Source organism: Aptenodytes forsteri, unplaced genomic scaffold (assembly GCF_000699145.1).
Source record: "Aptenodytes forsteri isolate BGI_AS27 unplaced genomic scaffold, ASM69914v1 Scaffold223, whole genome shotgun sequence".
NCBI lineage: Eukaryota > Metazoa > Chordata > Aves > Sphenisciformes > Spheniscidae > Aptenodytes > Aptenodytes forsteri.
The window spans coordinates 1,564,876-1,590,841 of record NW_008794742.1 but is presented as its reverse complement, the minus strand read 5'-3'; the positions used below and the strand labels follow the sequence as shown (position 1 = coordinate 1,590,841).

The window sequence follows — 25,966 nt, the reverse complement described above, 5'->3', positions numbered from 1 at the left end:
TTGTTTAGACTAACAACTACGTCCAGGCTAATAAAGCAAATGTGTTTGGGGCCACTCTCTGGCACAGAGGCCAGCTGGCATGGACGGGACCGTGCACGGGGGCCGTGCTCTTAAGCTCCCTTTCTAACTCTCCAAGGCACAGCGGCAGCATCTCCACTGCCTGTTGGGCTGCGATTCTCAAATTGTACCCAGGAATAGTTTGGAAGGTTTCTGGTTAGCCCTAAAACTTTCCTCTAAGAAGTTAAAGGGAGCGCAGGATTGTTCCCTGGCGCTGTTTAATTTACTGGTGCAGGGGAGCCCGAGCAGCCAGGGTTAATAAAGCCTTTTGTTATCCAGCCTGACCCACTTGTCAGCCCTTGAGCTCCTGTAAATGCATTTGTAGGGGCCAGACTTAAAATAAATCTCGAGGCATTTGGCAAACAGCAGCTAACTGAATGGCACACACTACCCATCACGTGCTGCAGATGAGAAACCTGAAGCAGAGCAAAGGCTTAAGACCATGGTCTGAGGCTCCTGCCTTTGGATTTGGCTTTATGGGGCTTGGTACATATTTACATGTCGCCTCTAAAAACCAGGCCTGTGCTGTCTCCAAGACACCATGTCAAACCGCTTGGAAAAGCGGTTTGGCCTTGGGCAGCTCCTCGTGGATCCCCAGGAGAAAAGCCAGCAGCAAAGCCGGGAATGCTGCGCCCTGCCCAGACCTGTGGTCACCAGATGCACTTCCCCTGTGTTCACCTTGGCTTTGGGGGATGAAATGGGGGGATCCTGCATCAATGTGGTGCACAAAATGGGTTAAAATGAGGGGGTTTGACAGGTAACAGTTGCAGTTTTGCTTTTTGCTTGCTGGCCTGAAGCCTGCAGCTGAGTAGCGAATGAGACTTCTCTTGCTGGGCTTTTGCTTGTTCATAAATTGCATGTATTCTGACACAGATGCTTCTCTGATTTTTTCCTTTTTTTTTTTTTTTTAATCAAGAGAGTGTTATTTAAGCAATGGCACTTTGGGGTTTTTTTGCAAACATCCGAAGTTTTAAAAACCACAACACTTTTTCTTCCCACAAAACAATGGCATCGTGGGAGGAAGGGATCCATTTTTTGGCTTTTAAAAACTCGTTTAAAACACTGCTGCCAGGCAGGGGACACCAGGAGGGGAGCGGAGAGCAGCTCTGGGTCCCTCTGTATCCCCCAACTCGCTGGGGCAAAGCAGCTCCCTGCCTCTCTGCCTGGCTCGGGATCTCATAGGAACTCTCTGAGATCACAGACTGCCCTCACCTTTTCCTTGGTAAGAAAAATAGCAATAATTCATGTGAAACAAAGGCCATTTGTACTTTGATTTCCCCCATCTATCCCAGGATGTATGAGCTGTTCTTGCTTGGCTTTCTTGGAATCACGAGTTCAGCCCCAATCCTCAAGAAATTAAGCTGCTTGGGGGTGGGGGGGAAGAAGAAGGAACTGATTTCTGTTCCTCCCTGTCCTGCTCCTCCTTCCTTTGCCGAGTGTTTTTTGTTCAGCTGCTTTGAGTTATTAATACTTTGCTGCCTATCTTGTGGCTATCAAGGTCAGCCTAAGGGAAGGAGGTGAGTCATTGCCATTCAAATGGCTACAAACTGTAATTCAAATAAGACCAGAGTGCAGGGGCTGATTCAATGCAAAGGGACTCAATGTCCACAGGTCAGTGCTGTGCCCTTTCGGAAATTTCGCCGTGAAACTTCTCAGTATGCAAATACCGCAGCAGAAATTGCAGCCGGTGCTGCTGTATCGAGGGCTCTGAGCTGATCAGAAGTTTTGGGATGGGCAGAGAAAAGCAGAGAAATTAGGTTGGGAGGAATGCAAAAAACTTTTTGACAATAATTTTTCTTTCTTTTTTTTGTGCGTGTATGTCTCCAGGCTGCAAACTGCTCTCCATGGCTTAAATGGACATCAAAGCATGTCTCTCTGCTGGAACGTACATCCCCGGATGATCTGATCCTTTGTGAACTAACTTCCAAGAAAAAAAAATAACCACCTTCTTCTTTCTACAATTTGCTTGCTTTAATTTATGGCTTGCTCCCACACAGAAAACCTGAATTTTAATGCTGATATTGCTCCTTTCTAAATCTTCTGGTACGTGGAAGGGCAAAGGTCTGTCTTCATTGAATTGTTGGTGGGAGAGGTTAGAAGCAGGTCACAGAGAGGTGGAAGAGACTTGGAAGCACTGTGAGAAGGTGAAAGGAAATACCCAGCTTTGCCTTTTTTAAGCCCATTTGAGGGAAACGAAGCTTCTTCCCTTATGGATGGAGGTAGGGGAGGTGATATGTTCAGCCTAAGCCCGGGGTGGTAACTGGCAGGCGCCTCCTGCAGTGCCCTTTCATTTTTGCCTTACATTGGACCCTACATCCTACTTCATCAGCGGCGACTGCAGAACCCGAGCGTGAAAGATGGTCGTCGTAAGGAGGAAGAACGTGAAAGTGTTTACCTTCGCCTTTTTGCTCATCACAGTAACATCATTTCTGCTGAACTACACGCACCAGGTGACCATGACCACCTGGGATCTGAGACATCTCATCATGCAGTTTTCAGAGCAAGTCCAAAAACTCTTCAAGTACCCCAGGAGACCGTGCAGCTGTCACACGTGCATTTCTGAGCTGGGACATTCCCTCTGGTTTGATCAGAGATTTAATTCAACTATGCAACCTTTCCTGACCTCAAAAAATGCCTTGATCCCCGAAGACAGCTACAGGTGGTGGCTGGTAAGTGGGAGGTGTGGATACAGCGCGGCATTCGTGTGATGGTTGCAGTGTCAGGATTCGAGCGACGCCGAGCAGATAGCGAGAGATGGTTCCTGCCAAAAGCATTTGCCGTCTCAGCTGACAAGGCAGGCAGAGGTGGAAGAAAGCGGGTGTTTGTGCTGCTGTTTAGCTCACAGGCACTCGGAGCACACATTCACTTGCTCCAAGCTAGAAAAGTCCCTGGCAGAGTTAGGTGGCAAATCCAGAATTTGCAAATGTCAATATTGCCTTTTTTCTCCCTACTCTTTGAAAGACTAGACTTTGTAAGCTGGCTTGTTTCGCTTCAGATGGTAAAAAGGGCTTTTGCCGTCCATCAAGGTAGCAATGAAAACTCATTGTGAAGTATATAATTCCCCTGGGGCTCTCCCTACCGTAAGACATGTAAATAATTAGCAGGATTAAACAGAAAATGACTAATTCCACATGTATGAGAACAGTTGCTGTTGTGGCCGGTGATGTAAAACAGGTCTGTAAAGTGCATGGGCAGCCGTGGGTCACTGGGAAGGAGCAGCCTCTGCATATCCTCTGAGTAGGGTAGTCCAAAGGGCCCGATCCAAGCATCATGAAAGCTAGCGATACCTTGTTCGAAAAGCACAGAAGGGAAGAAGGTGTATCCTGATGTTTTGCCTAATTAAAGCCCCTTTTATGTTCTCTTGAAACCAGACATTGATCAAATGAATTGCTCATGGCCTGCACTGCTGAGCTGCCAAAGCGCAGGTTCTGGCTGCAGCGCCCCAGTCAAATTGCAGTTTCATTATGAGTTGCTTTCCCCCTCTTCAGAAAAAACAGTCTCCCTGTGCCTTTTTGAACACACGACCGCCTGCATCTTGGTGTCCTGCAGTGAGCACAACCCTTGATGTTGAATTTGGGGCTTTCAGCCCTTCCCTGGTGCCCTGGGGAGACCCCTCCAGCAGGCGCCCACTTTTGCAGTGGGGGCATTCAGGTTTCAGAGGCGGTGTCAAGTGCTGTGGGAATGAGGCTGATTTATCACTTCTCGCTCTGCTGGCTGTTGCATTTATTTGTGAAAAAGAGAAGCCACTGAACTCCGATGTCTTTAACTGTTGCATAAATGATATCCTCGTTTTATGATGAAACCTTCCTTTTCGCTATGAGTCTCACATATTCCAGGCGTTGCATCCTTTCACCTGCCCCTTGGCCATGACTCAGATTTCCCATTGCTTACGTTTTTTCTTGCAGCCCCCAGACACTTTTCCTTCTGGTGCCCACATTTCCAAGCTGGGCTTTGCTAGAGACATGAGAAGGGAAGACGGCAAGTTCAGGTCCTAGTTCCCCTTGGCCTGGGGTGAGGGAGGGAGCTGAGCTGATCTAACAACTGGCAGTTTTCAGAAGAGGGGGGATAGCCCAAATCGAGCTCAGTAGATGAGAGGATGAGGTTGTTCATGGACACCATGAGTTTTGAGGCTGCTTGTGAAGTGCCTCCCAATTGCCTTTGAACACAGAAACTGGGAGCACTCAGCACCTCGAAGAGGTGCCAAGGAGAGGGTGGGATGATCAATCCTAAATCCTGGCATCGGTGTGGGTGCTGCAGGAGTGCAGCACCCAGGCTGAGGAGGAGTCCTGTGAGACACGGCTGGGTGGGCAGGGTGCCTCTGCTAAGGGGGCTCTGCCCCCAAGGGCTTGTGCATCGCCCCCGAGCAAAGCCACGCTGCATTCTGCACTCAAACCCCACTCTGATTTAAACATGAGGTTTCAATGCATTCTCTGGAAAAAAAAAAATAAATAAAAAGGAAGAAAAAGCTTGGGACTTTCAGTACAGAAGCCTGAATTTCTGATTTTCCTTCTTGTAGTGAAACTGAAAAAAAAAAAAAAAAAGAGCACAAATATCTCACTTTAGCTCAACCTCAAACAGATTTTTTTGGGGGAGGGTTGTTTCTTTTTCAGCTAAATTAAAAAATAGTGACTTTCAGAACAGCCAAAAGTCCTTTTTTTCTGTCCGCCCCCCAGCCCAAATAAAAGCTGTCCATTAATTTTCAGGGCTGTCTAACCCTATTTTTAGTGTTTTCATTCATTTTTTGAATTCAGGTAAAGTTCAAAGGGAATACACCACTTTAGAACACAAAATCAAAGCAGTTTTTTCTTAGATGGTAAAAATAAATCTTCTAAGATTTCTACAATTTTCCACCATATTTTTTTTTCAGCAAGAACTTATCTTCAACTAGAACATGTGAAATATTTTGGTGTCCTCCAAAACTGCATTGTTTATTGGAAATCAGTTGCTTACTGAAAATACTTACGCTAATCTATAGCAGATGGAGAAGGTGCCCTGACTCCTCTGAAAGATGCCTCTGGGTAAACCCAAGCATGATGGGGCCTCAAGTCCTCATTGCAACCTATTTCCTATATACATGTTTCTTTGGTTAAGCCTTTTCAAGACAGGCAGTGTCATTTCTACAGTAAGTAATTCCCAGGTGCATCCTGACTGCACTCCCTTTTTGCTGTTCATTTTTAGGCTCGTCTTCAAAGTGCTTCTGAGATTTCTACCAGCCTTAAAGAAAACATTGCTCATAGCCATGTTTTACTGTCGCTTACTTTGCCAACTCAATAATTTGTAACTTTTTACTATATATGCACTTAAAAGATGGGGCATGAGGAGACCTGAGATTGCTTAAACTTCATTTCAGGGGAAAAATGAGTGTGTGTTCGCTCTCAGGAACTGACTTCAGACAGCGTGGTGGTTTCATTATGCTGCCACTGAGACAACGGTGACTGCACTGGAGCTATTTATTATAAGGCTGTGACTTTCCTGTCACGGGGGGACCCATGTGATGTGTTCAGACTAAACACAGGCAAAGCCCTTGCCGGAAAGCTGTCTGTCTACCAAGCTCAGTCTGCCCTCCCTTCCCATTAACCCTGTTGCTGTATATGTGAATAAGGATTATTCATCCAAATAGCCCTGTAGCATTAGTATCCCTCCACTTCTAGGAAAGCGAGGACTGATTTCAGAGCCTAATGACCAGTATTTGAGATTGGGGCCAAAGGATGAGGTGGTTTCACTTGCTTACAGCTCTTCACATGGCTGCCAGGCTGCTTCATGGTTTATTTGGAGACTATATTGTTTAAGCTCTTCCAGCGTGGTAGGATGTGGCCTTTTGGAAGGAAATATTCCTGGCTGCTGTGAACAAAATTGCGTTGTCCATACTGGAGTTAGCGGTACCGCCTGTGCGGGTGGGAAGGAGCAGGGAAGAGAAGGGCAGTGCCACTGTCCCTAGAGCGGCTTGTCCTGCTGTATGGGGCAGGGCTGCTTCTGGAGAAGACACCTGAAAAGGTACCTGGCTGTAGAAACAGGTACATTTTGTGTTCACGGAAACAAGGGGGCTGTTGTCAGGGCTGTTACTTGCTTTTCATTTGCTAAAATCTACCCAGCTGATAAACTCTCCCATGATTACTTTAGCTGGGTAACAAATAATGGCCCAAATTCTCCTCCTGGGTACACTCCTGTGGCTGCTCTGGGCTTTTTGTGACTTAAATTTGAATTGGAGTCCTCCTCTTGGAGATGATCTGGCATTAATAATACCCCGGACTGTAACCAGCTTGTTAGAAATTCCTTCCTTCCTTCCTTCCTTCCTTCCTTCCTTCCTTCCTTCCTTCCTTGCTTCTGTGTCTCTGTCTGTCTGTCCTTCTGCCTTCCCTCGTCTTACACTCAGGGACTGTGAGAGTCTCAGTGTTTTGGAAGTTGTCACTTTATGTTACGTGATGCATTTCTTTCTGTTTGTATTTTCTTTCCCACCTCCCTGAGCTGGTTCACCTGCAAGTTTTTCATTGTTGTTCCATGACACAAATGCTGTGGACATTTCCACTAAATTTAGTAACCTGTTTATAGGGAAACAGGGCAAGAATTATATGCTATAATACAGCATAGCATTTATTTATAGTTTTCTTGTTTTATTCTCAGGTTTTTTGGCATTGTTTTTGGTGGTCAGAAAGTATAAAAAATATGAGAGCAGAACCTGCTGTTCTAAATCCAAAATAACCCTGTTGAGATTGATGGATTAAAGCTGTGATAAGTAAAATCAGGCTTAGAGTTCCCTGGCAATCTTATCTGTAGCACATTGTTCATGAACTACCACGTTATAACAATTTTTATCTCGAGTCTTATGATATTTGAGGGTTTTGCTTTCTTTTTTTTTTTTTGGAAGAAAGCTCAGCTCTTGGGGCCATGTGATTAGCGTATCTAAAAGAAAATGTTAGCTTTTAGTCCTTATGTTTGTAGGAATAAATGTAATATATGGCTTAAAGATTTGCGAACCAGACGGCGAACAAAAGGGCATCCCCAACACATGCGCTGGGGAAGTCGTGGAAGCTGCACTTATTTTTAAGACAGCAGCAGAGCTACTTGGCACCTGAGCCATGCATTTTGAATGCTCTTTGTAGAAAATTTGCCCAAATACTTTGATCACCAGAAGTCTTCTTTAAAACTGGGACACTGTCTGTGATACTTTGAAAGCAATACGAAGGGCTCAGCGCTCTGAAGGTAGCGTGTTCACAGCAGAAGGTGATACCAAATCCAGCCCAGGCCCCAGGCTTTAGTCCCAGTGCCTGCTACGTGCCCAGTCCCAGCTGGTGTCGTACTGCTTGGGTGCAAGCATGACATTTAGACCAGCCTTGGACATACTGGGAGAAAGAACCTGACCCTGACCTTATCCCCGCTGGCAGCCCCCGCGTACATCCAGCTGGGCTGCAGCTCCAGGGTCTCCTACGGCGAGGACAGATGGATCTGAAGGTGGTCCAAGCTCATGGGTCCCTCCGAGCACTGCGATGCACTCTGCCAAGCTGCAAGCATCCTGCAGCCAGAAACGAGGGCACAGAGAGCTAGTGGAAGCGGGGTCTTTGCTCCTTAGAGCAGCATGGAGGTGACCTGCACCAGCCATGGAAGTCAGAAATCATACAATTTAACATACGCATATTATTGTGTTTTATTTACATAATATATGCACATTACATTCATATTTGATAATGCATATTTTTTGACAGACACAAATCATTAAACAAAGCCCGAACTCTTGAAAGCCCCTATATTCTTCCCCTTAATCTCTTTGATGCATAGTAATTGCAGGGCATTAAATATAACAATAATAATGCCATATTTTCCAGACCAAGGAGGCATTTTTAAATTGATGGTTTCCTTTTAACCTCTCCTTCAATCTGCAAAATGGAGATTACCTGGATTTGCCCCACCAGGCTGTTGCTAGGATTAATCTTTGTACAATGTCTTATAGCTGGGGAGCGCTGCATGAGTATTAATGCCTCCGAACTGCTGCAGCAAGGCAATTAGTAGCTGTGCAAAAGAGATTCTCATGGGGCTTTAGTCCCTCTTTGTCTTTTAAAAACAGTTAAAAAAAATAGAAAAGACACAAAACCCACAAAAGTATTGCTACACCAGCTTCCCCAGGCTGCCTGGCCACGTGCTTGCAGGAGGGCTGCCTCGGCAGTGCTGGCTGCTGCCAGACCCACACATATACTTGCCTGTCCACCATGAGGGTTGTGTCTTGATCCATGCTCCATCTGCATCCACATCACACCAGTGATTACAGGTTAAGCAGGATATTTTCTACTTGCTAATAAGGTGGGATTTTGAAGGTGTATTTAATACGCTGTCAAACTTGTCCATGGATGTGGGATGCACAGGCACCAGGAGAGCTTTCCTCTGAGGCCCTCCTGACTGTAGCCGTGTCCTCACCACTCCAGGCTATGAGCTCTGAGCAGCCTTGCCTGAATTCACATCCTCCCCTTGCATCCCCTTAGCTGAGTTTTGGGTATTGCTTCTTGGCAATCACTGGTGGTGTGATGGTACCGGAGAGCCCAGGGAAGCCTTCCAAGAAGTTTATAAAAGCAGCAAAGTCCCTTGTCATCCTTGATGGAGGTGTACACACCATGGTGCGAGAAGGAGTAACAAGATCTTCCTCAGAAAGCCATTCATGGGTAAAGAAAGGAAGTACTTTGAGGGTTCTTTCTTCTTGCATTTCCCCCCCCCCCCCCCCCCCCCCCCCCCCCCCCCCCCCCCCCCCCCCCCCCCCCCCCCCCCCCCCCCCCCCCCCCCCCCCCCCCCCCCCCCCCCCCCCCCCCCCCCCCCCCCCCCCCCCCCCCCCCCCCCCCCCCCCCCCCCCCCCCCCCCCCCCCCCCCCCCCCCCCCCCCCCCCCCCCCCCCCCCCCTTGCTTTTTTTAAATAAGAAGATGCAAAACCAGCTAGTAAACTTCTGTATGTGAAGTGGGGAGTTTCTAAGGCTGGGAGGACAGGGTAGTTTGTCTTCCCTGTGAAGATGATTACAAAACTTCTCAATCTGGACTTCCAATTATAGTTTTTAACAACCTAAGGTGAAGAGTTGACTCTCAAGTGCCAGACAAATATTTTGTGGAGGGGAGCTGGAGTGTTAAGTGACCTAGTGATATTTTGTATGTGGACACAAGGTGGGTTAAGATGCATTTTGGACTTGGGCAAGAGGTTAAGTTGCATCATTAGACACAGCTGTTGCTTGCACAGACTTCTAAGAAAAGCAGCCGCTTCACTTAGGACACAGGGGTCAGGTATTTCAGTTTATTAACTCCACTTCTAGCAGCTACATCCATACACATATCGCTGGCACACATCTACAGCACTTGGAGGCAGGATGCTGTCCCAGCAGAGCCACATGGCACTGACATGGCTCTGCCTTGCACAGTATGGACAGACTTTAACCCAGTGCTTTTGTTGATTTATGGGAAAGGCCAGACTGATGGGAGCCTGTTAAAAAAAAAAAGACAACATTACTCAAAAAAAAGGACAAGAATTTGGTGTGGGAAAGTGAACTATAATTGGTTTGTAATTGTAATGCTATTAAAATGGTCTTTTTCAAGAAGTCAAGTAAACATTGTGCAATAAGGAACTGGCTGCACATTAAGTCTGAACTTTTAAAAACTATCTGCCTTGGAGTTAACCAGCTTCATTGCCTGCTCTGCTCTGTCTTGCTGAAATGTCAAAGACTAACCAGTGCTGACTGAAGATTAGGCCTGAAAAGTGTAGTCCAATCAGATAATCACTGAGGAAATTAAAACAGAGCACTTTTAATGAGTTAAGGATGGATGTCTTATCGTATCGATGTTCAACACCCAGTGCAATAAGGTCATCATCATATTTAACATCATTGAGGGAATCTCTAATGTAAGTAATAATCTGCTGTGGAAATTGTGTACAACCGAGGGATCGGTTGGGCAATGGTGTCCTGCTTTCTGGCTGGTGTTGGTGCCCATGTTTTAACTTGGTTGCTATAGAGTTACTCTAGACCGATAGCAGCATAACAGAAAGAAAAGGCAGATCCCTGTTCTGTGTAAATGGAGGTGCCTATCCATGATGTTTCTTATCATTTTAATGCATCAAACACAAGTCAATACTCCAGGTCCTTTCCTTTACTGATGCTATCATTCTGGCTGAAAAGGCAATTTAACTTAAACAGGGGGCTCAGGTACTTAGAATTTTCTGAAAATTACCTTCCTCATCTGAATTTGCTCAGGCAAAATCAGTTCAAGAATAGGTTTTGGGGTTTTTTTCCCAGAATAACTATGTTCTTAAAAATGCTTTGGTGCATGTTTGGTGGTTTTCCCTTTCATTTCTTAAAGACAGTTAATGCCAGTTCACCTTTACAGAGAGAGAGTATATATGGGTGTATGCACATATGTGTTCAAAAAAGTCAAAGTAAGTTCCTTTTTAAAAAAAGGTTGGATTTTTCTACATTATACACCTGATACTACACTCTAAGACATCTATGAAGCCTCCATTTATTTTGAAGGCTGCAGGCTTTCTAACATTAAGTGTTTTTCATATATTCAGAGTAAAAACAGGTTAGATTGGATTCATAAAGAATACACAAGAGTTCAGATATGTGAACATGTGTTTGTAGCATCACACACAAATTTAGAAGATAACCTTTTTCACTTAAATAATTGAGCCATCCACTGAAGAGTGACATACATGTTAATAATGACAGTGCTTGCCTGGGCATCCTAATTACCTTGCATCCTAATCACCTTGTGCAGTCCATATATGAGTATATAGGCTAGCAAGGATTAGCAGGAAGTTTAAGTCTAAGTATGCAATATTTCTTTGTCTTCTTTGTTTCAAGTTCTTGGCCCCAATGTTGTCTTGTAGTTCTGAGCTCCACAGACCTGTTGTTCAATTCAGTGCAAATAAGGTTGCTTTACATAGGTCTGCAAAGAGAAAGCATGAAATTTAAACAAATATTACAGTGATACATCTCTGTGTGTTTGTGTGTAAGAGAGAGAGATAGCAGGACAGATTAACAGTTCCTGGTGCAGTCGAGGGAAATGCATTGGAAACTAAAGCCAAATTACCCCAGGCCATTGCTGGGAGTCGTGGGAAAAGGTGTTTCTCCTCCCTCCCTCCCTGTCTCTCCTTGCCCTGGGCTGCCAGAGCAAGGGCAGAGTCTTTTGGCACATTTTGTGTGAGGAACCGTTCTCCCATTGTGAACTTGCAAGCAAGCGGCACCGTGAGGGTGGGCAATGCTTTTTGTGAGCCTGCCAGCACTCCCAACCCCTTTAGTAGCCCTCAGAGAGCAGAGCCCCAAAAAGGGAGTGTCTGTCCATCACCTGCCCTGTACCTTGTCTGTACCTTCCTGATCCAGCCATTGTTTCCACCATGCACCACAGAGCTGCTACAAAAGAGTTTCCCTCCATGGCAACAGACACAATGACCAAGGTCCGGGTGGTTTTCTTCATCCTGGAGAATTTTTTAGGTGATTTTATGTCTCCAACCCTCAGGGCTAACTCTACTTTACTGTGGTTTTCTATTGCACTGGCAGATGGTTCCTCCACAGTCCAGAACAGCAGCAATAAGACCTCCCACCCCCACTTCTGGCATATGCCAAAAGTTGTGCAAGGGGTGTCAGCCACTTCTGTGCTCCATCAGGTTCCCTGAGACTCTTCTGTCCTTCCTAGGAGGGGTAAAAGAAATCTTATACAGGTCCTAACAGAAGATATCTGGCCCAAGGTGGGATTAGACTTATAGACACCAGAAGAACACTTACTCTGCTAAGGCCAGCCGTGGGGAAAATGCATGATCTGTTCCACCATGGCTAGATATAGACTGAGGAGGTGAGGGAATCCGAGGAAAAGGAAGGGAAAAGGAGAGCCAAGTTAAAAAAGTTAATGGGAAGGGATTTTCCACTTTTTTTTTCACACTTCTGCTCCCAACTCGAAGCTTTGTAACAGATACTGCAGAAGACAGTGTCTGCAGGTAGATTCAGGAAGGGTCTTTGAGAAGACATTTGAAGCTATGTCTTGCTCACAGAAAAGCTAGCTATATTGGTAACCTGGAGTCATTTTTCTCCCTAACAGAAATTGCAAGGAGAGAAAACTCCGAAGAATATTAATGCTACTCTCAATGAATTGTTTGGGATCATTCCCGGAGATGGGGATCCACTGCAGGAGCGAGGCACTTACACGTGCAGACGGTGCGCCGTTGTGGGCAACTCTGGGAACCTTCTGCAGTCTCGGTATGGCCAAGATATTGACTCCCATGACTTTGTGCTCAGGTGAGTAGGCACCACCTTGGCTCCAGATGTCTCTGTTGTTTAAGATTCACTGGTATTTTGGGGGACAAGTGAGCAAACAAGATTTCAGGAGCTATCTAGTGAAATCTGGTACTTCGGTCAAATCTAAGTTCCAGGGATGTAAACTATGTGTGTTGGAGATATGACCTCATGGTTTAGTTTGGAAAAACACATGAATAGGTGTTGATACTGTAGCTTGTTCTGCACTATCCATAATTGCCTGTGTTAAAAAGCATAGCTGAAAAAACCTGCAGTTTTGAGTAAAAGTTATTTCTGCAGCTAGTGCTCACAAGTCATCTTTTACACACTTAATTGGCTGTATCAGATTTGACTTTCTTGCACTGGTTCATTCTTAAGCAGTGGTGGGGTGGGAAAGCCAAAGTCACTTTGCAATGGACAGGAGACAACTGGTTGGCCACAGCTACTTTGTAAAGGGTCACATTGCCTCTTCCTTTCGAGGCAATGAAGGTTGGCTATTTATCCTACTGAAACGCAAGCGGGAACTAGGTAAGCAGAGCTAATCACCCACAGGGCAGCCAAGATATCTGGGCTGACTAAGTTCATCTCCAATGCGTTGTCCAGCTTTCACACCGCAGCTGCCAGTACAGCACAATTTGGGGAGCAACGCAGGCCCTGGAAGGGAGGGATTGCTATTGAAAATACAACATGTGGGACTATACTCTCAGAAACAACATAACCTTTAGCAGGAAGCTGTGCACTGAAGTGAAGAGTGAATCAGCAGAAGATGAGCACTATTTGAACTCTTAAACCACCTTAGGCCACTTGGCTTCCAGTGTGGCTTGGACACACTGTAGAGTCTTTCGATGACGTCTAAATGTTCATGATAAATCGTTTCAGGAGTGGCTTCCTTCAGCTGCATGCCTTGCCCTCTGCCAAAAGTACCTTCCCAAAGGCAGAGGCAGCCAACCTGGTCTTCAGATCCACAAAAGGAAGTGAAGAGCCCTCAACATTAATCCTGCGGGTTGTAAATGTGAGGCAGCTGAGGTGCATTTATGCTTAACTCCGTGTCCCTCGCTATGGAGACAGCCCCGTTCCTGTGTGGACTTTCTTATCTTGCCTGGCCTACGTTTCCAGATTCATGCAGAAAAGGCTTTGCTAGACTCAAAGGCAACTTTTTTGAGTAGTAACTAGAGTAACACACTCCGATGCGGATTTCTGCTCTGAGGCCTAACCTTTCCCATAGCTGTGCATCCCTGGCAAGGGAGAAACTCTCAATGATTTGAAATTGAACCTTCCAGGCTCTGATTTCTATTTTAGGGATCTCAAGCCAGATTTGAAGAGATGGCACAAGTTTTTAGGATTCACTGTGGAAACTTGTGCAGAGAAGGTGACTCCTCTGTGTGTTAATCCAGCAAACAAAGTCTCTGGTGACCTGATATTCACTTGCACATGCTCTGTCAATACAGCCAAGTGCGGGGAAAAGCCAGGGAGTCTGAGCAGACACCTTTCCTTCCAAACACTGTGTTCCAGCCCACTTTTATTTGTTTCTATCTACTTCCACGACAGAAGGAAATTCCTGCTTGGTCCTTCCTGCTCAGATTGGGTGTGACTGCTGCCTTCTGCCATGCTGCCCAGGCAGCCCCACCACAGATGGTGGTGAAAGTACATAGACTCAAGGGCATGGTGTGAGTAATATAACTAAGGTGCCACCCTTGGCTTTGTCCTAACAGAAGGAAACCCCCATATTTCGTACCTCAGACTGACTAATCTCAAGATAAAACATAGTCAATCTCATGCTTTACTGAGTATTTCAATGCGGGTCGCTGGCAGGGAAGAGGCTAACTCAATAACAGGTCCTCACAGGCTGGCAGGATAGTCTGCCAATGCTAAAAACTCCCTTTGAGGGAGTTAAACTTAACTAATTCACCTGGGGGCAGCACTGCAATAACACTGCCTGGCATAGACTTGATAAACATATTTTACCTCCCCTGTTATCAGTGACCAGGGCAACATTTTGTCTGGCAATGTACAATGCTCATCATCATCTTGTCAGCTACAGCCTTCCTTGTCCTCCCCTCACTTCTGCCAGGAGCTGAGCTAATGCCACTGCAGGATACTCCACTGGGCTGCAGCGAAACCCCATTCTGCTCAGAGCCAGCTTGGGGGTTTCTCCATGGTGTTTCACGGCACCATGGATTCATGCAAGGTCAGTCAGAGCCACTTTGGGGATCTCTAATCTGCATTACGCTGCGCCATGGAAACACGCAAATCTCTACTAGCAGTGAACTAATTGGAAATTGCTGATGTGCTCCCAGATTTGCTTTCAGGAGGGAACACATGCGTAGAGGTGTTTCTGCAGTCCTGAGTTCAGAAGCCCCTCTGTTCCCTGTTCACTGATACACCCAACATAAAGTAGCCCTGTTTGGTCAACACATTTTGACTGAGCCCTGGTGGGCCCTGGGCAGATCTCCATGCACTGACCCCAGGGTTACTGAAAGCACACCACGTGTGGGCGGAGCGACCCTAGGTAGATGTATCGAAGTTGAGGGACATACTACAAAGTAAGGTTTGAGTAAATGAAGTGTCAGCAGTAGGTCCTGGATTTGTCACTGTGGCTTTGGTGCCTTTTCATGGGAGGACCATAAGAAATGTTTGCTGCTTCTTATCACACATAACATGGTTTGTTACCTTGACCCTACAGATGGGGGGAATGAAACTGCAAGAAGTCAAGCTAATGGATTTCAGGGCAATATTTTTCTCACCTACTGGAGGCTTCAGCTTTAGGATGAAAGGAGATGTGTCCTCATAGACTCACTGCTCTTTTGACCAGCTCTCTGCTGACTGTAAAGGGAACCCAGGGATGTGCTCAGAGATACACTTGCTTGGCAGAAACTCTCATTCAGTCCAAGGAATACCACACTAAAGATGAGCTTTCATTTAATTTTAATTTATCCACTATGGGTGATGGCCATTTCAGCCCGCTTGAGGACCACTACACCCTGTCAAGGCTGTCTGAAGACCCTGCATACAGCACTCTCCTTAGCCATGGGAGCATTTTCCTGCCGCCTCAAGCAAATGATTTAGGAGAGAATCACACATGTCTGTACCTACCTAATTCCTCTCCCACTTCCTCACTCTCTCATTTCTTAATTTTGGGCTGCAGAATGAACCGTGCCCCCACTACTGGCTACGAATCAGATGTTGGGAGCAAGACCACTCACCACTTTGTTTACCCTGAGAGCTACAAAGAGCTGGAAGAAAACGTGAGCATGATCCTGATCCCCTTCAAAACCCTGGACCTGCGCTGGGTTGTCACCGCTCTCACCACAGGCACCATCAACTTGTGAGTAAGGGCAGCCCTGAGTGAGCAGGCTGAAGAGGTGGGAGCCCCCACATGTTGCTGTGGGACAGAAAAGCCCACGCTGGGCAAACCCCTGCTTCTGAGGGATTTCCCTTCTAAGGCCTAGGGGAGCTTTACAGACGCTCTCAGGTCAGGGTTCAGTCCTGAACACTTGCTTTCTAGGAAAAGCTTAATGTTATGGTGCAGTCTTTGAGGTGAAGATGCAGATCCAGCTCTTCATAGCCCCACACAATGGTCTTAGAGAAATGAAAGGGGATTTTTTGCTGCTGGAGGTGGCCAGTTTGAGCAGTGGCTTCCTGGGCTTTGGGGTTCAGTGCCTTATTTTGGGCTTCTGCTCATCCTTCCTCCTCTCCAGTCCCTTGGGAGTACAGTGGATGCAGCCAGCATGCCCGTACCCAAATGTACCCATCAGAAAGCCTTCTGCAGAATCAGGTGTTTGGCGGGTTATTAATTCAGCAGTGGTCCTAGACACCTGGATTATCCCACCTAAGACACTTGGGTGGCCAAGTGGTCGTCCAACATATATTATGCCATTTGCAGAAGAGGACAAGGAGGCAGAGAGGAATGTGCAGACTGCTCACAGAAGGCAGTAAGAACAGAAGCAAACTGGGACACTTAGTCCCCCCATCCACAGAATTCTCCCCTGGACAGGTCGGTCAGGAGTTCTGTCTTTCCTGGTGGAAGGTGATCGAGAGCTGTGCAGAGGAGACACCATTGTTTCATGTGTCACCTGTGTGCCTTAGCTTTAAATTAACGTTTTACCTGGCAATTATGTGCCACACTGTTATTTATTCTCCATTTCTTCTTTGTACTTTCAGAAGTAAATGTTGTCCTGCTTAATCCATTTATGGCAGCACTGGAATTAGAAATCTGAACAAAACGTGTTTCTTCTGGATGCCTGCTAGCAGATTCTCTCCCTTCCTATAAGCTGGCTTTTCCTAATCCAGAGAATGAAATATGTGACATTTGTACTGTGTGTGAGGTTATCTGCTGGATGTAAAGCCACAGCCTGGTGGGATTGCTCGGTGGCGCCTTGCTACACATAGACAGCAACAGCAGATCAGATTACTTTATTCCAGAGAGAAGTATTTCAAAACTTATCAACTTTTTTCCCAATTTCAGGGTCTCAGAAGATTAAAAACTTGTAAAAATATGTCCCTGTTGACTGGGAATAAGACCCACTTCTCATTTTTAAGGAAAACTTTTTGATGGGACAACAAATGGAGTTTTATTTCTTCTTTTCTTTTTCTTTTCTCTTTTTGCAAATGCATTTTAGATTCTTTTCACTTCTTATTAAGATTCTCTTAACTTGTAACAAATCTGGTTTAGTGTCTTTTTACCTTTTTTGCCACCAGCACTTAGTATATACAGTCATAAGTTGTCTTGAAAAAATCCATCTTCAGGACACACTCATATCTCGGAAAAATCAGCCACTTAGAAAATTGGCTTAAAAATATGACCTTTTTTGCAAAGCTTAGGTTTTTTTCTTTTAGAAGCTGTATTGATAAAAAAAGATTGAGAACCTCCACCCTTAAGCCTGGATCCAAATCCTCTCAGAAGCAATGGAAAGCTTCCAGCTGCCTTCAGTGGCCTTTGAATGAAGCCCCTTGCTGCATCTTTGTCAAATCCATGCCTGCACTAGGAAGAGGTGCCCACAGAGGGCCAGTTGCTACCATTGTCACCCATCTGTGTTTCCATCACTGTCACTGCTCTGTGCCCAGATTGCAAAGCTGTTCGTTATTTTTTGTCGAGTATTTACCTTCAGAAGTGGCAGCAAGTGGGTTGCAGCGGTAAAGTTGAGTGAGCCCTTAGCCTGTCAGGAAGATATAACTGGTTGACTACAAGGCAGTCACAGCATATCAAAAGAAAAACATATTTGCTTAATAAATTACAGGATATATTATATATTTATAATTAGATTGTATACATGGACTTGGTAAGCATCTGGTATAAATTAGCGTGTGAGTATTTAACCCCATGGAAGAAATACCAGTATTTTAAGATTTTTGCCATACTCAAAGAAGGGAAATTGCATAATTAATAAGCTGGCACATGCTGGAGCAATAAAACCAGAAAATCATAAGCACACAAATCTTAACAATACATTTAACATAATTTTAGGCTAGCAGAATAAACCTATGAGCATGCAGTAAACACACAATGTCAGATACAGTGTATAAAGAAATTGTTGATTGTACATTTGTAAAGGGGAGAAAGCATCAACTAAAAATAAAACCCATCTGAAATTCAGTATTTTAGAAGAGAAGAAATAATCACCTTAGTGCACTCATAGTTAAAAAAGATAAGCATCCTGTATTATGGTTCAAAAGAAAAGCCAAACTGCAGATGGCCTTAACATTAGATTGAATCGATAGCTGAACGATTCTCTCAGACATGTCCCATTTGACTGTATGAAATTCTGCAGCCAAGTGACAGCAGGACTTGGGTGTTGCTTCTGAAAAAACGATATATCCCATGATTAAAATAACTAACATCATCTGACAAGAGCTACAGTAGTATCCTGGTTGGATTAGAGCTGTCTGCAAATACTGTCTTGAATATTGCACACTGTTCACTTTGGTCTTCTACTGTTCCTGCCTAGATGTCCATGAAATATGGCCCTCTTGATTCCTCCACATCACCTTTTCAGAAAAGACTGGCTGTTTATTTATATAATAATGAGGAGATTTTACCAGCAAAGCAGCCCTTTATGTGATCCCTATGGGATCACCAAGCCTACTTCTACCGACTTTGCTAACCAAGGTCAGGCGTGGGAAGCAGATGCAAGGGCAGATTTGCTGAGGGCAGATTAAGAAGTCTGCATGGGTGTCTCTTTCCCCATTAGCATCTTGTGCCACATCTCGGGGCGGGGCGGGGGGGGTGGGGGGGTGGAACCCACCTGTCACATCTTCCACTGCATGCAGGCTGGAGCAGGGATCTAACGTAAGGGATGCCCCGAAGTACCTGAGGAGATGAGGACATTGCTGGGTCACCACCAGTTTGGGAAGATTAGACTAATGTTTCAAAGTGCTGATGATCCATGGTTCAAAAAGAAATAAAACATTAATCACAGGAACCTTGTTGTTACCAAAAATCAAGCAAAAACATTTAGATTGAACTAATGGAAGGTTTTGGTGATTTATCACAACCCATCTAAAAAGTATGCAGGGTACATTTTGGGATATAGTCCAGTTACAAGGCCGGTTTAGAATTTTCTCACTTGAAACAAACTCAGGGAGATTTTTTTTTTACAGCACTCATGATGAGCACAATGCCAGCATGCACTGTGCATGAGATATGGGGAAGAAAAGATTTTTTTTTTGTTTTCAAGACATGACTCGTGATTTCGACCCAGTCATAAGGTATGACTTGGAAGTTTTATGCTGGGAACTGCAGGAAGCCTTCAGCATCTCCCTGGGGAGGAGGGGAATAGCTTGCTGGTGAGGGGCTGTGTACTGGGAATGCCAGAGTCGCACATAACCACAGAAATTATGAACTCTTGCTACCACCTACTCTGAAAATCGTGCAGTACCTACAAGTATTAGGAGGGGAAAAGTCTCCCCCTGGTGGGAAAAGGTTTTTCTGCCATGAAATTAAATGGAAAGTCCTTCCCGTCATCAAAGTGCAAAGACTGCAACAGTCATGGGCCAAGAATTAAAAGTCATGGGCTCCTCATAATATTAACTTTACAAGATATTGTCAACTAAATCTTTGGTGTCCTACTGTCAATAATTAGCTTGAAAATTCAAAAATGTAATGGCTTCCTATAAACTTGCTTCAGTGACACCTCAGGTCTTTTCATGCTGTATTACTTAATTGCAGCCTCATTTTCCAACAATTTCTTGAATTTATTGCTTTCAAATAATTTGAATATATTCCTGTACATGAAGAATATTCTTTCTTTCTTTGGAAATACAGGAAAATATTAATATGTTGGGCTTTTACTAATCTTGGTGGTGTTTTTTTTTCTTCTAACAGCACATATATTCCAGTTCCACGGAAAATCAAAGTCAAAAAAGAAAAGGTGAGCAATGCTGAGTCAGTGGAGAATTCAAGATGGTATCAATGACTCTTGGGGAAGGCTCTTAGCCCACAGCTGTAATAACTGCGTGTACCCAATTAAACAAGCCTGGAGACTGGGCTCAGGCCAAGTCCATGCTGTTTTTGTCCCAAGTGTATTAATACTCTCACAGGCAATGTTCAAGCAAGGTTTGCAGGATAGTGCAGACCAAGGAATATTCCCTGTTTTGCACAGAGACAGAATTGAGCAATGTAGACACGATCTGTGCCATGCCACTTCTCCCATCCATAGTGTGGATGTGTAGAAGGCAATCGGCCAGGGGACCCCACTTCTCTGAGAAGGTTGAAGAAAGATGGACAAACCTGGTGCCCACCCTACAGCAGTCAGAAGAGAGTCCATCCCATGCATACTGACTCATTGTCCAAGTATGTTGTGGTTTAATAGACATGCCCTACTGCTGGAGGCAGGATTTCCCCTGGGGCAGGATGGTCATTCCTATGTCGCACCTTTCGCCACCGTGCAAAGACTTTTGTTGTTGTAGCTGCATGGTTTGAGGACATAACCAAGGCAGGCTATGTAGGGAGAGGTAAAAGATGTTTCCTCTTCCACAGACCTTCCAGCAAAATAAAAGTTTCATTCTCTCAGCTTTTGGAGAGGCTGATTTTCAGAGAAGCTCAGGCTCCTAATGTCTCAAGGGCTGGTAAAGTATGATGTTAGCCCCAGAGCATTAAAATTACAGATTAATGCACATGTCCTTCTTTCAGGAGGCCAGGTTTTGCCAAAGGCTTCAAATGAGACCTTTAACCATTATCAGTTTATATCCCTGTGCTTCAAACCATGGACCTCTGGGGGTATTAAATAATCACTTATCACTCATCCCTACCTGTTATGAGGAACACATTAACCTCTGCAAAACCCTTGTGAGATGCACTACGGCAGGTTGTTAAACTCACGTCACAGTTGAGTAGCACCAGCCCAGGGTGCGGCTGGCCATATGCAGCAGCTTCCCAAGCAGGGAGATGTGAAGCTTGTATTTCTTCCCTCGAAATGCAAAACACCCTGTGAGAAGCGATTACACACAGATACAATACCAGCAATTAACCTCTGACTTTGAAAAAGGAAAAGCCCTGCAGCTAACCAGATAGCACTGAAACGCTGTCACTCTAATTACAAATGCAGCATGGAGGGAAAAGCCTCTCTTTGCCTGACTCAGGGAAGGGGGGTGAAACCAAGGGCTCCCACCAGTCCTTGGATTTACTGTACACTCAGGTCTGATCTTAAGTGCTCTGTCTCCATTAGATGGCCTCATAATTTCACCAGGAGGTAACCAAATGCAATTTATGTCTTTAGGGGAAAAAAAAAAGCATAGAAAAATAAGACGTTTGGGAAACAGGAGAAATGCAGCTGATGCAACCTGAGGCTTCCTGATAGTTTCTACCTGACCCCTGGTTTCCTTAGATCTGTACCTATAGAGATACAAAGACATGGTTGGCATATTGTGCAGAAGATGCTGTTGCTCCTACGTTCCCACCCAAATTACAGATGGACTCAATGATCTTAAGGGTCTTTTCCAACCTAAATGATTCTATGGTTCTATGAAATCTGGCATGGCATCTTACCCTTGCCTTGCTTAGGCCTCCAACTCCCCAGAGCTCATCTGCATTACAGCAGGACGCTGCAGAGGGAGCTGAATGCCTAACTTTCTTCTCATTTGTGCCATTTCATACCCATTGGTTTCAGTAGGAATCACCCAGGATTTACATCAGTGTAAGCAAGTGGGGTATCAAGACCAAGAAAGGAATATTCATGTGTAATTGCAAATGGGAAATATTCTTGAATGCACTTAACTATGGGACTTTATTTTTCCCTTTCACCCGCCCTCAGGGAATAACTAATATTCCTTTCTCCCCCACTCCCCTACCCCAATGTCCTTTAGGGATTACATGCTACTGTTGTTTTTTTCCCAGGGTATTTTACTAATGAGCCTTTCTCTCCACTTTTACCTAGATCCTGGTTTATAATCCAGCTTTTATGAAATACGTCTATGAAAACTGGCTCCAGCATCATGGGAGATACCCCTCCACAGGCCTTCTGTCTTTGATATTTGCACTCCATGTATGCGATGAGGTCTGGCTATGTTTGGATATATGGATAAAAAATCAGGACATTTCACACTGAAGTGCCAGGAACATGCCCTGACCACTCACTCAATCTTTATTTCCCTGTCTCCATCTTCTCTGCTGTTTGCTTCTTCAAACAGATGTAGAGTCCTCAGTAACATGCAGATACGCTCAACTGACAGTGACTGATTTTTTTAATGTCAGCAAGTGGTAGGGTTTAAGATGCATTCTAGGGCAATATAATTAAACATAAATAATGAGATTCCACTTGGCATTAAAAGACATCTAAATATGGATGATGTCCATGCCCATTTTGTTAGTGGAAGCCCAAATTATATTTTGTCTCACTGTTTAGGCACCTAGAGCCATTGGTGTTGCCCTGGGCATGCCCTCTGCCTCCAGCTGCCAGACCAGAAAAGTACGAATCTCTTGGCCTTGTTTGATATCTGCCTGCCTTGAGTAGATGTATTGAGTACCCAAGGACATCTCAAATGGCACTTATGTTTGGGTAACTGCATTGAGGTCTTATCTGTCTAATCAGTGGAGCCAAGAGGCTGATTCAGCAAACCAACCTCCTGGTAAGACATCATGGGAGCAAGATCACTCCCTGGTTTCCAGTGACTGTGCTACCTGAATCGCCACTGACTGTAATGGATGCTCAGGCACCTCCATTTGGATATCTAAATCTTAAACATAATCCCCTGAAGAACTTTGATGATCAGCTCTTACATAAGCCAATTTGGGCAATGCAGATGGTCTATTTTCAAACCCAAGCTTGTGTGTTTGTAGGTTATGGTAAATGCCTCTGCTCCAGCAGTTACTTGAGGAAAATCCCTGACTTGAGTGATGTGAGGTGCTCCTAGGTGACAGGAGACTTAGCTAGTTACTGTAAGGCCAGGTCTGCTCTACAAAATCCTGCAAGAATGGGCTTGTCAGCATGGGGGATAAAAATCACTATGCTGGCAAAATCCTTGGCCTGGACACAGGTCTGCTGATGAAAGGGAACTTTTGTCACCTAGGCCTGTGTTGCTCGGAGAAGTGATGGAAATACTCCTAATGATGCTGGCAGACACTGTACCATAGTCAAGGCAGATAGGATGGGCGGCTTGGGTGGAGCCTGTTTTCTGGTAAGCAGGCAATGAGCAAGGCTCTGACATTATCAAAAATAACTTAAAATGAGCTCATATTTGGGTGGGTCCAGGTGTGGATGGGTTAGGGCACTTGTTTTGTGGGCTATGACCCATTCAAACCCAGCCATATCGCCACTCTCAGTTTAAATAAGTCAACTGTGATGTTTGGACTTTTACCACCAGAGGAGACAGGCATAGCCATCGATAAATGAGCCGTTGGGAGAGGAAAGGCCATAGGAGTATACACACAAAGAACATCATGTCCATCTGCCTCTGAAGTGACTGCAAATGTCATATAATTATGCATATAAGTGGGGGTTCACATGGGTCATCATTTGGAAGACTAGGAGCAAAACCAAAATTTTTCCACTCTTTGTGGCCTTAATCAGCTAAAGAGGAGATTTCCATCCCAAGCCACTGACCTCCTTGGGTCAAACATCATGCTTAGGGGACAGGAATGTGTTTTTCATATTGCTAAACAAGAATTCATGGACAGAAATTTCCTTTTCTGTCTGGGTTCAGGTATGATGGTGGTCTCAGCATAGCTTAGGATATAATGTCCCTTGAGTAGGCCTTGGCTCGTTACTCTGTGGTTGCATCATCTCATGCAGCAGAATAGCTTGGCACATCGCCGAGGTCTTCAGGTGCTGCTGCCTATAGATAAACCGAGAATCAAGAGAGTTTCTTCAACATTTCAGATGAAGACCAATTGCTTTCCAGGCCGTAACACTAGTTCTCTCTTACTTCCTAGGTGAATGTGTATGGTTTTGGAGCAGACAGCAAAGGACACTGGCATCATTACTGGGAAAACAACGCTTCAGCTGGGGCTTTCCGGAAGACCGGTGTCCATGATGGGGATTTTGAGTTCAATGTAACTTTGACTCTTGCTTCCATTGAAAAAATAAATTTTTTCAAGGGCAGATGACACTTGCCATGGGGAGAAGTGGGGGCTGCAATTTCCAACATGCAGCAGAACAAAACTCAGTGAAGATGATCTGGGCACCCAGCAGGTTTGAATGATGCGTGAATCTGCAGTGGATTTGGAGCGTCTCACTGCTGCAATGCTCACCGCAGGGAGCTCGGCTGAGGACCGGCTTCCACGCTGCATGTGATTTCCTATCTACAGATAGCTGGCGACTACCAATCAGTTGTGGGAATAAATGAATCTCTGCTTAGGCTTTATGGCTTGATTCTTGAATTACTGATGAAAGATCTGCCTGTTGCAATTAGGGGAAACCTGGGCACAGGAACTGCTGTTTGTGTGTGTGTTCTTTCCTCGAATAAGGCAGGAGATCCTTGAAGAAGAGTGAAAATGACTTCTGGGACTTGAGACCCACTAGGGCAGCTGTGAACATCGTAGTAAGGATTACCTCAAAGAAATGAATTCACTTCTGCTGTTCATCTTCTTTTTGAACTGTCTCTTCTGTTTCCTCTATTACTTCTGGTTTCATGATGTATTAAGCAAAAACATGATGAAGTTGCCTGGAGTAGCAAATTTTTCAGCCATTGCCTCATTCTGCATTGATAGCATCTAGAAAATATGGATCAAATCATCTCTGATCATATATTATTTAATATTGCTTCCTATACAGCCATAATGAGAGAGAAAACAATACTGAAAACTCCAGAAAAAAAAAAAATGGCCTTTTTAGCCACTTGTATGTTTGTCTTTTTTGCTTATATATAATTTTTATTTCTTTTTTTTTGGTGGAAAATACTCTGGAATGCTCATTTTTATTTAATCAGTTTAAGGTTGGAAAGTGGACTTTTTTCTTTCAGTCTTTTATATGTGCCTTTTATAATTGTGCAACAGATGTGGTTTTTTTTACAGATGACAAACCCTAAATTAAACTTTTTTATAAAAGGGGGAAAAATTAACCAAAGTCTAGCCTCCATGTGGTATACTTTTGTAGTCAGAAACAATAATAACAGCTCCTATATTGTATTTGAGCAAACACAAACAAGACTAATTTTTAAAGGTAGCTTTTACCTTTTTTATGGGAAAATATCCAAAAGTTCCAAGGAAACTTTTCCTCTTATTTTTTTATAAATCTCTTCGCAAGGTGTCTATTTGAAATGGAAGAAATATCATGGCTTGGGATATCAGCTAGTAATACAAGAGGAATCTTTTGCCCTGTGGCAGCATCTACAAGGACACAATCTACACAAGCTGATCCTATAGTGTAAGCCAAACTTCAAAACTACGTGCATCTCTGGAGGAATGAGTGTATTAATGTCAGTACCTCTAGGCAGTGAGAGGAGGGAAATGACAGTGGAGATTTTATATCCACAGATTTTTGCTGGAATCAACGTGTTTAAACCTCAAGGACAGATAGATAAAGTATGAATCCAAGAACAAAGTTCAGGTAGAATGGGGAACAGTGTTTTTTTCTTCCTGCTATCATGAAAATAGGATTCATGGATTATTGACCCATTTTCAGCTCTGGTGAAGTCAATGGAGTTCTTGCCACAGACTTCAAGGGACTTTAGATCAGGCTTAGAAAAAATGGCCTATTTCATTTTTAATGGATTACGATGGTTGGGGTTTGTGGCAATTTAGAAATTGTCGAAATGACTCGTCTTTCATGCACCAGTTGTGGCAGCATGTCCAAGCGGATGAGTATTTGAGCTCAGTGAAAGCCTAGCCCTTCCACAGTTATGGGCTTCAGTCCAAGATTTATCCCCTTGTCTTTCTGCGCCAGTTGTTAAAAGTGAGCTCCCCTCCAATGCAGCAATTCACAGCACAATGGCACAGTCAGCTGGAATATACGTATTTTGGGCCACAGCACCACTCGCCAACATGAACTGCTTTACCTGCATGAGTATTACTGGACTCACAGCGTATACAGAGATGAGGATGCCAAACATCTGTGCGGGGAACTGAGCTCCCTTTGCTGTACACACATGAGCTTTCAGTTTAGCAATATGGAAAGGGCAGGATTTTCAAATCCTCATGCTGAGACCTGTTCATGATCCTCATGTCAAGAAGCCCTTTCCTAGCATGGTGGCCAGCAGAACTCACCTGAATGTCACAGGCGCAGCAAATTC

The 25,966-nt window shown here is 44.6% G+C and overlaps 1 protein-coding gene across 1 annotated transcript; it reads left to right on the top strand.

The window, feature by feature from the left end:
• The first annotated feature begins 1,872 nt into the window (after window positions 1-1,872).
• On the top strand, window positions 1,873-24,451 carry ST3GAL1 (ST3 beta-galactoside alpha-2,3-sialyltransferase 1). Its single transcript, XM_009273978.2, has 6 exons — window positions 1,873-2,726; window positions 12,111-12,307; window positions 15,450-15,629; window positions 19,626-19,671; window positions 21,676-21,795; window positions 23,670-24,451. The coding sequence occupies exons 1-6, from the start codon at window positions 2,415-2,417 to the stop codon at window positions 23,841-23,843; spliced, it is 1,029 nt and encodes a 342-aa protein (XP_009272253.1). The 5' UTR covers window positions 1,873-2,414; the 3' UTR covers window positions 23,844-24,451.
• Window positions 24,452-25,966: the final 1,515 nt, after the last annotated feature.

Excerpts from the sequence above, each read along its gene's own strand:
- ST3GAL1 (XM_009273978.2), top strand. The coding sequence starts at position 2,415 with ATGGTCGTCGTAAGGAGGAAGAACGTGAAAGTGTTTACCTTCGCCTTT. Across the intron at positions 2,727-12,110 it reads ACAGCTACAGGTGGTGGCTG|AAATTGCAAGGAGAGAAAAC; the intron begins GTAAGTGGGAGG and ends TCTCCCTAACAG. Across the intron at positions 12,308-15,449 it reads TCCCATGACTTTGTGCTCAG|AATGAACCGTGCCCCCACTA; the intron begins GTGAGTAGGCAC and ends TTTGGGCTGCAG.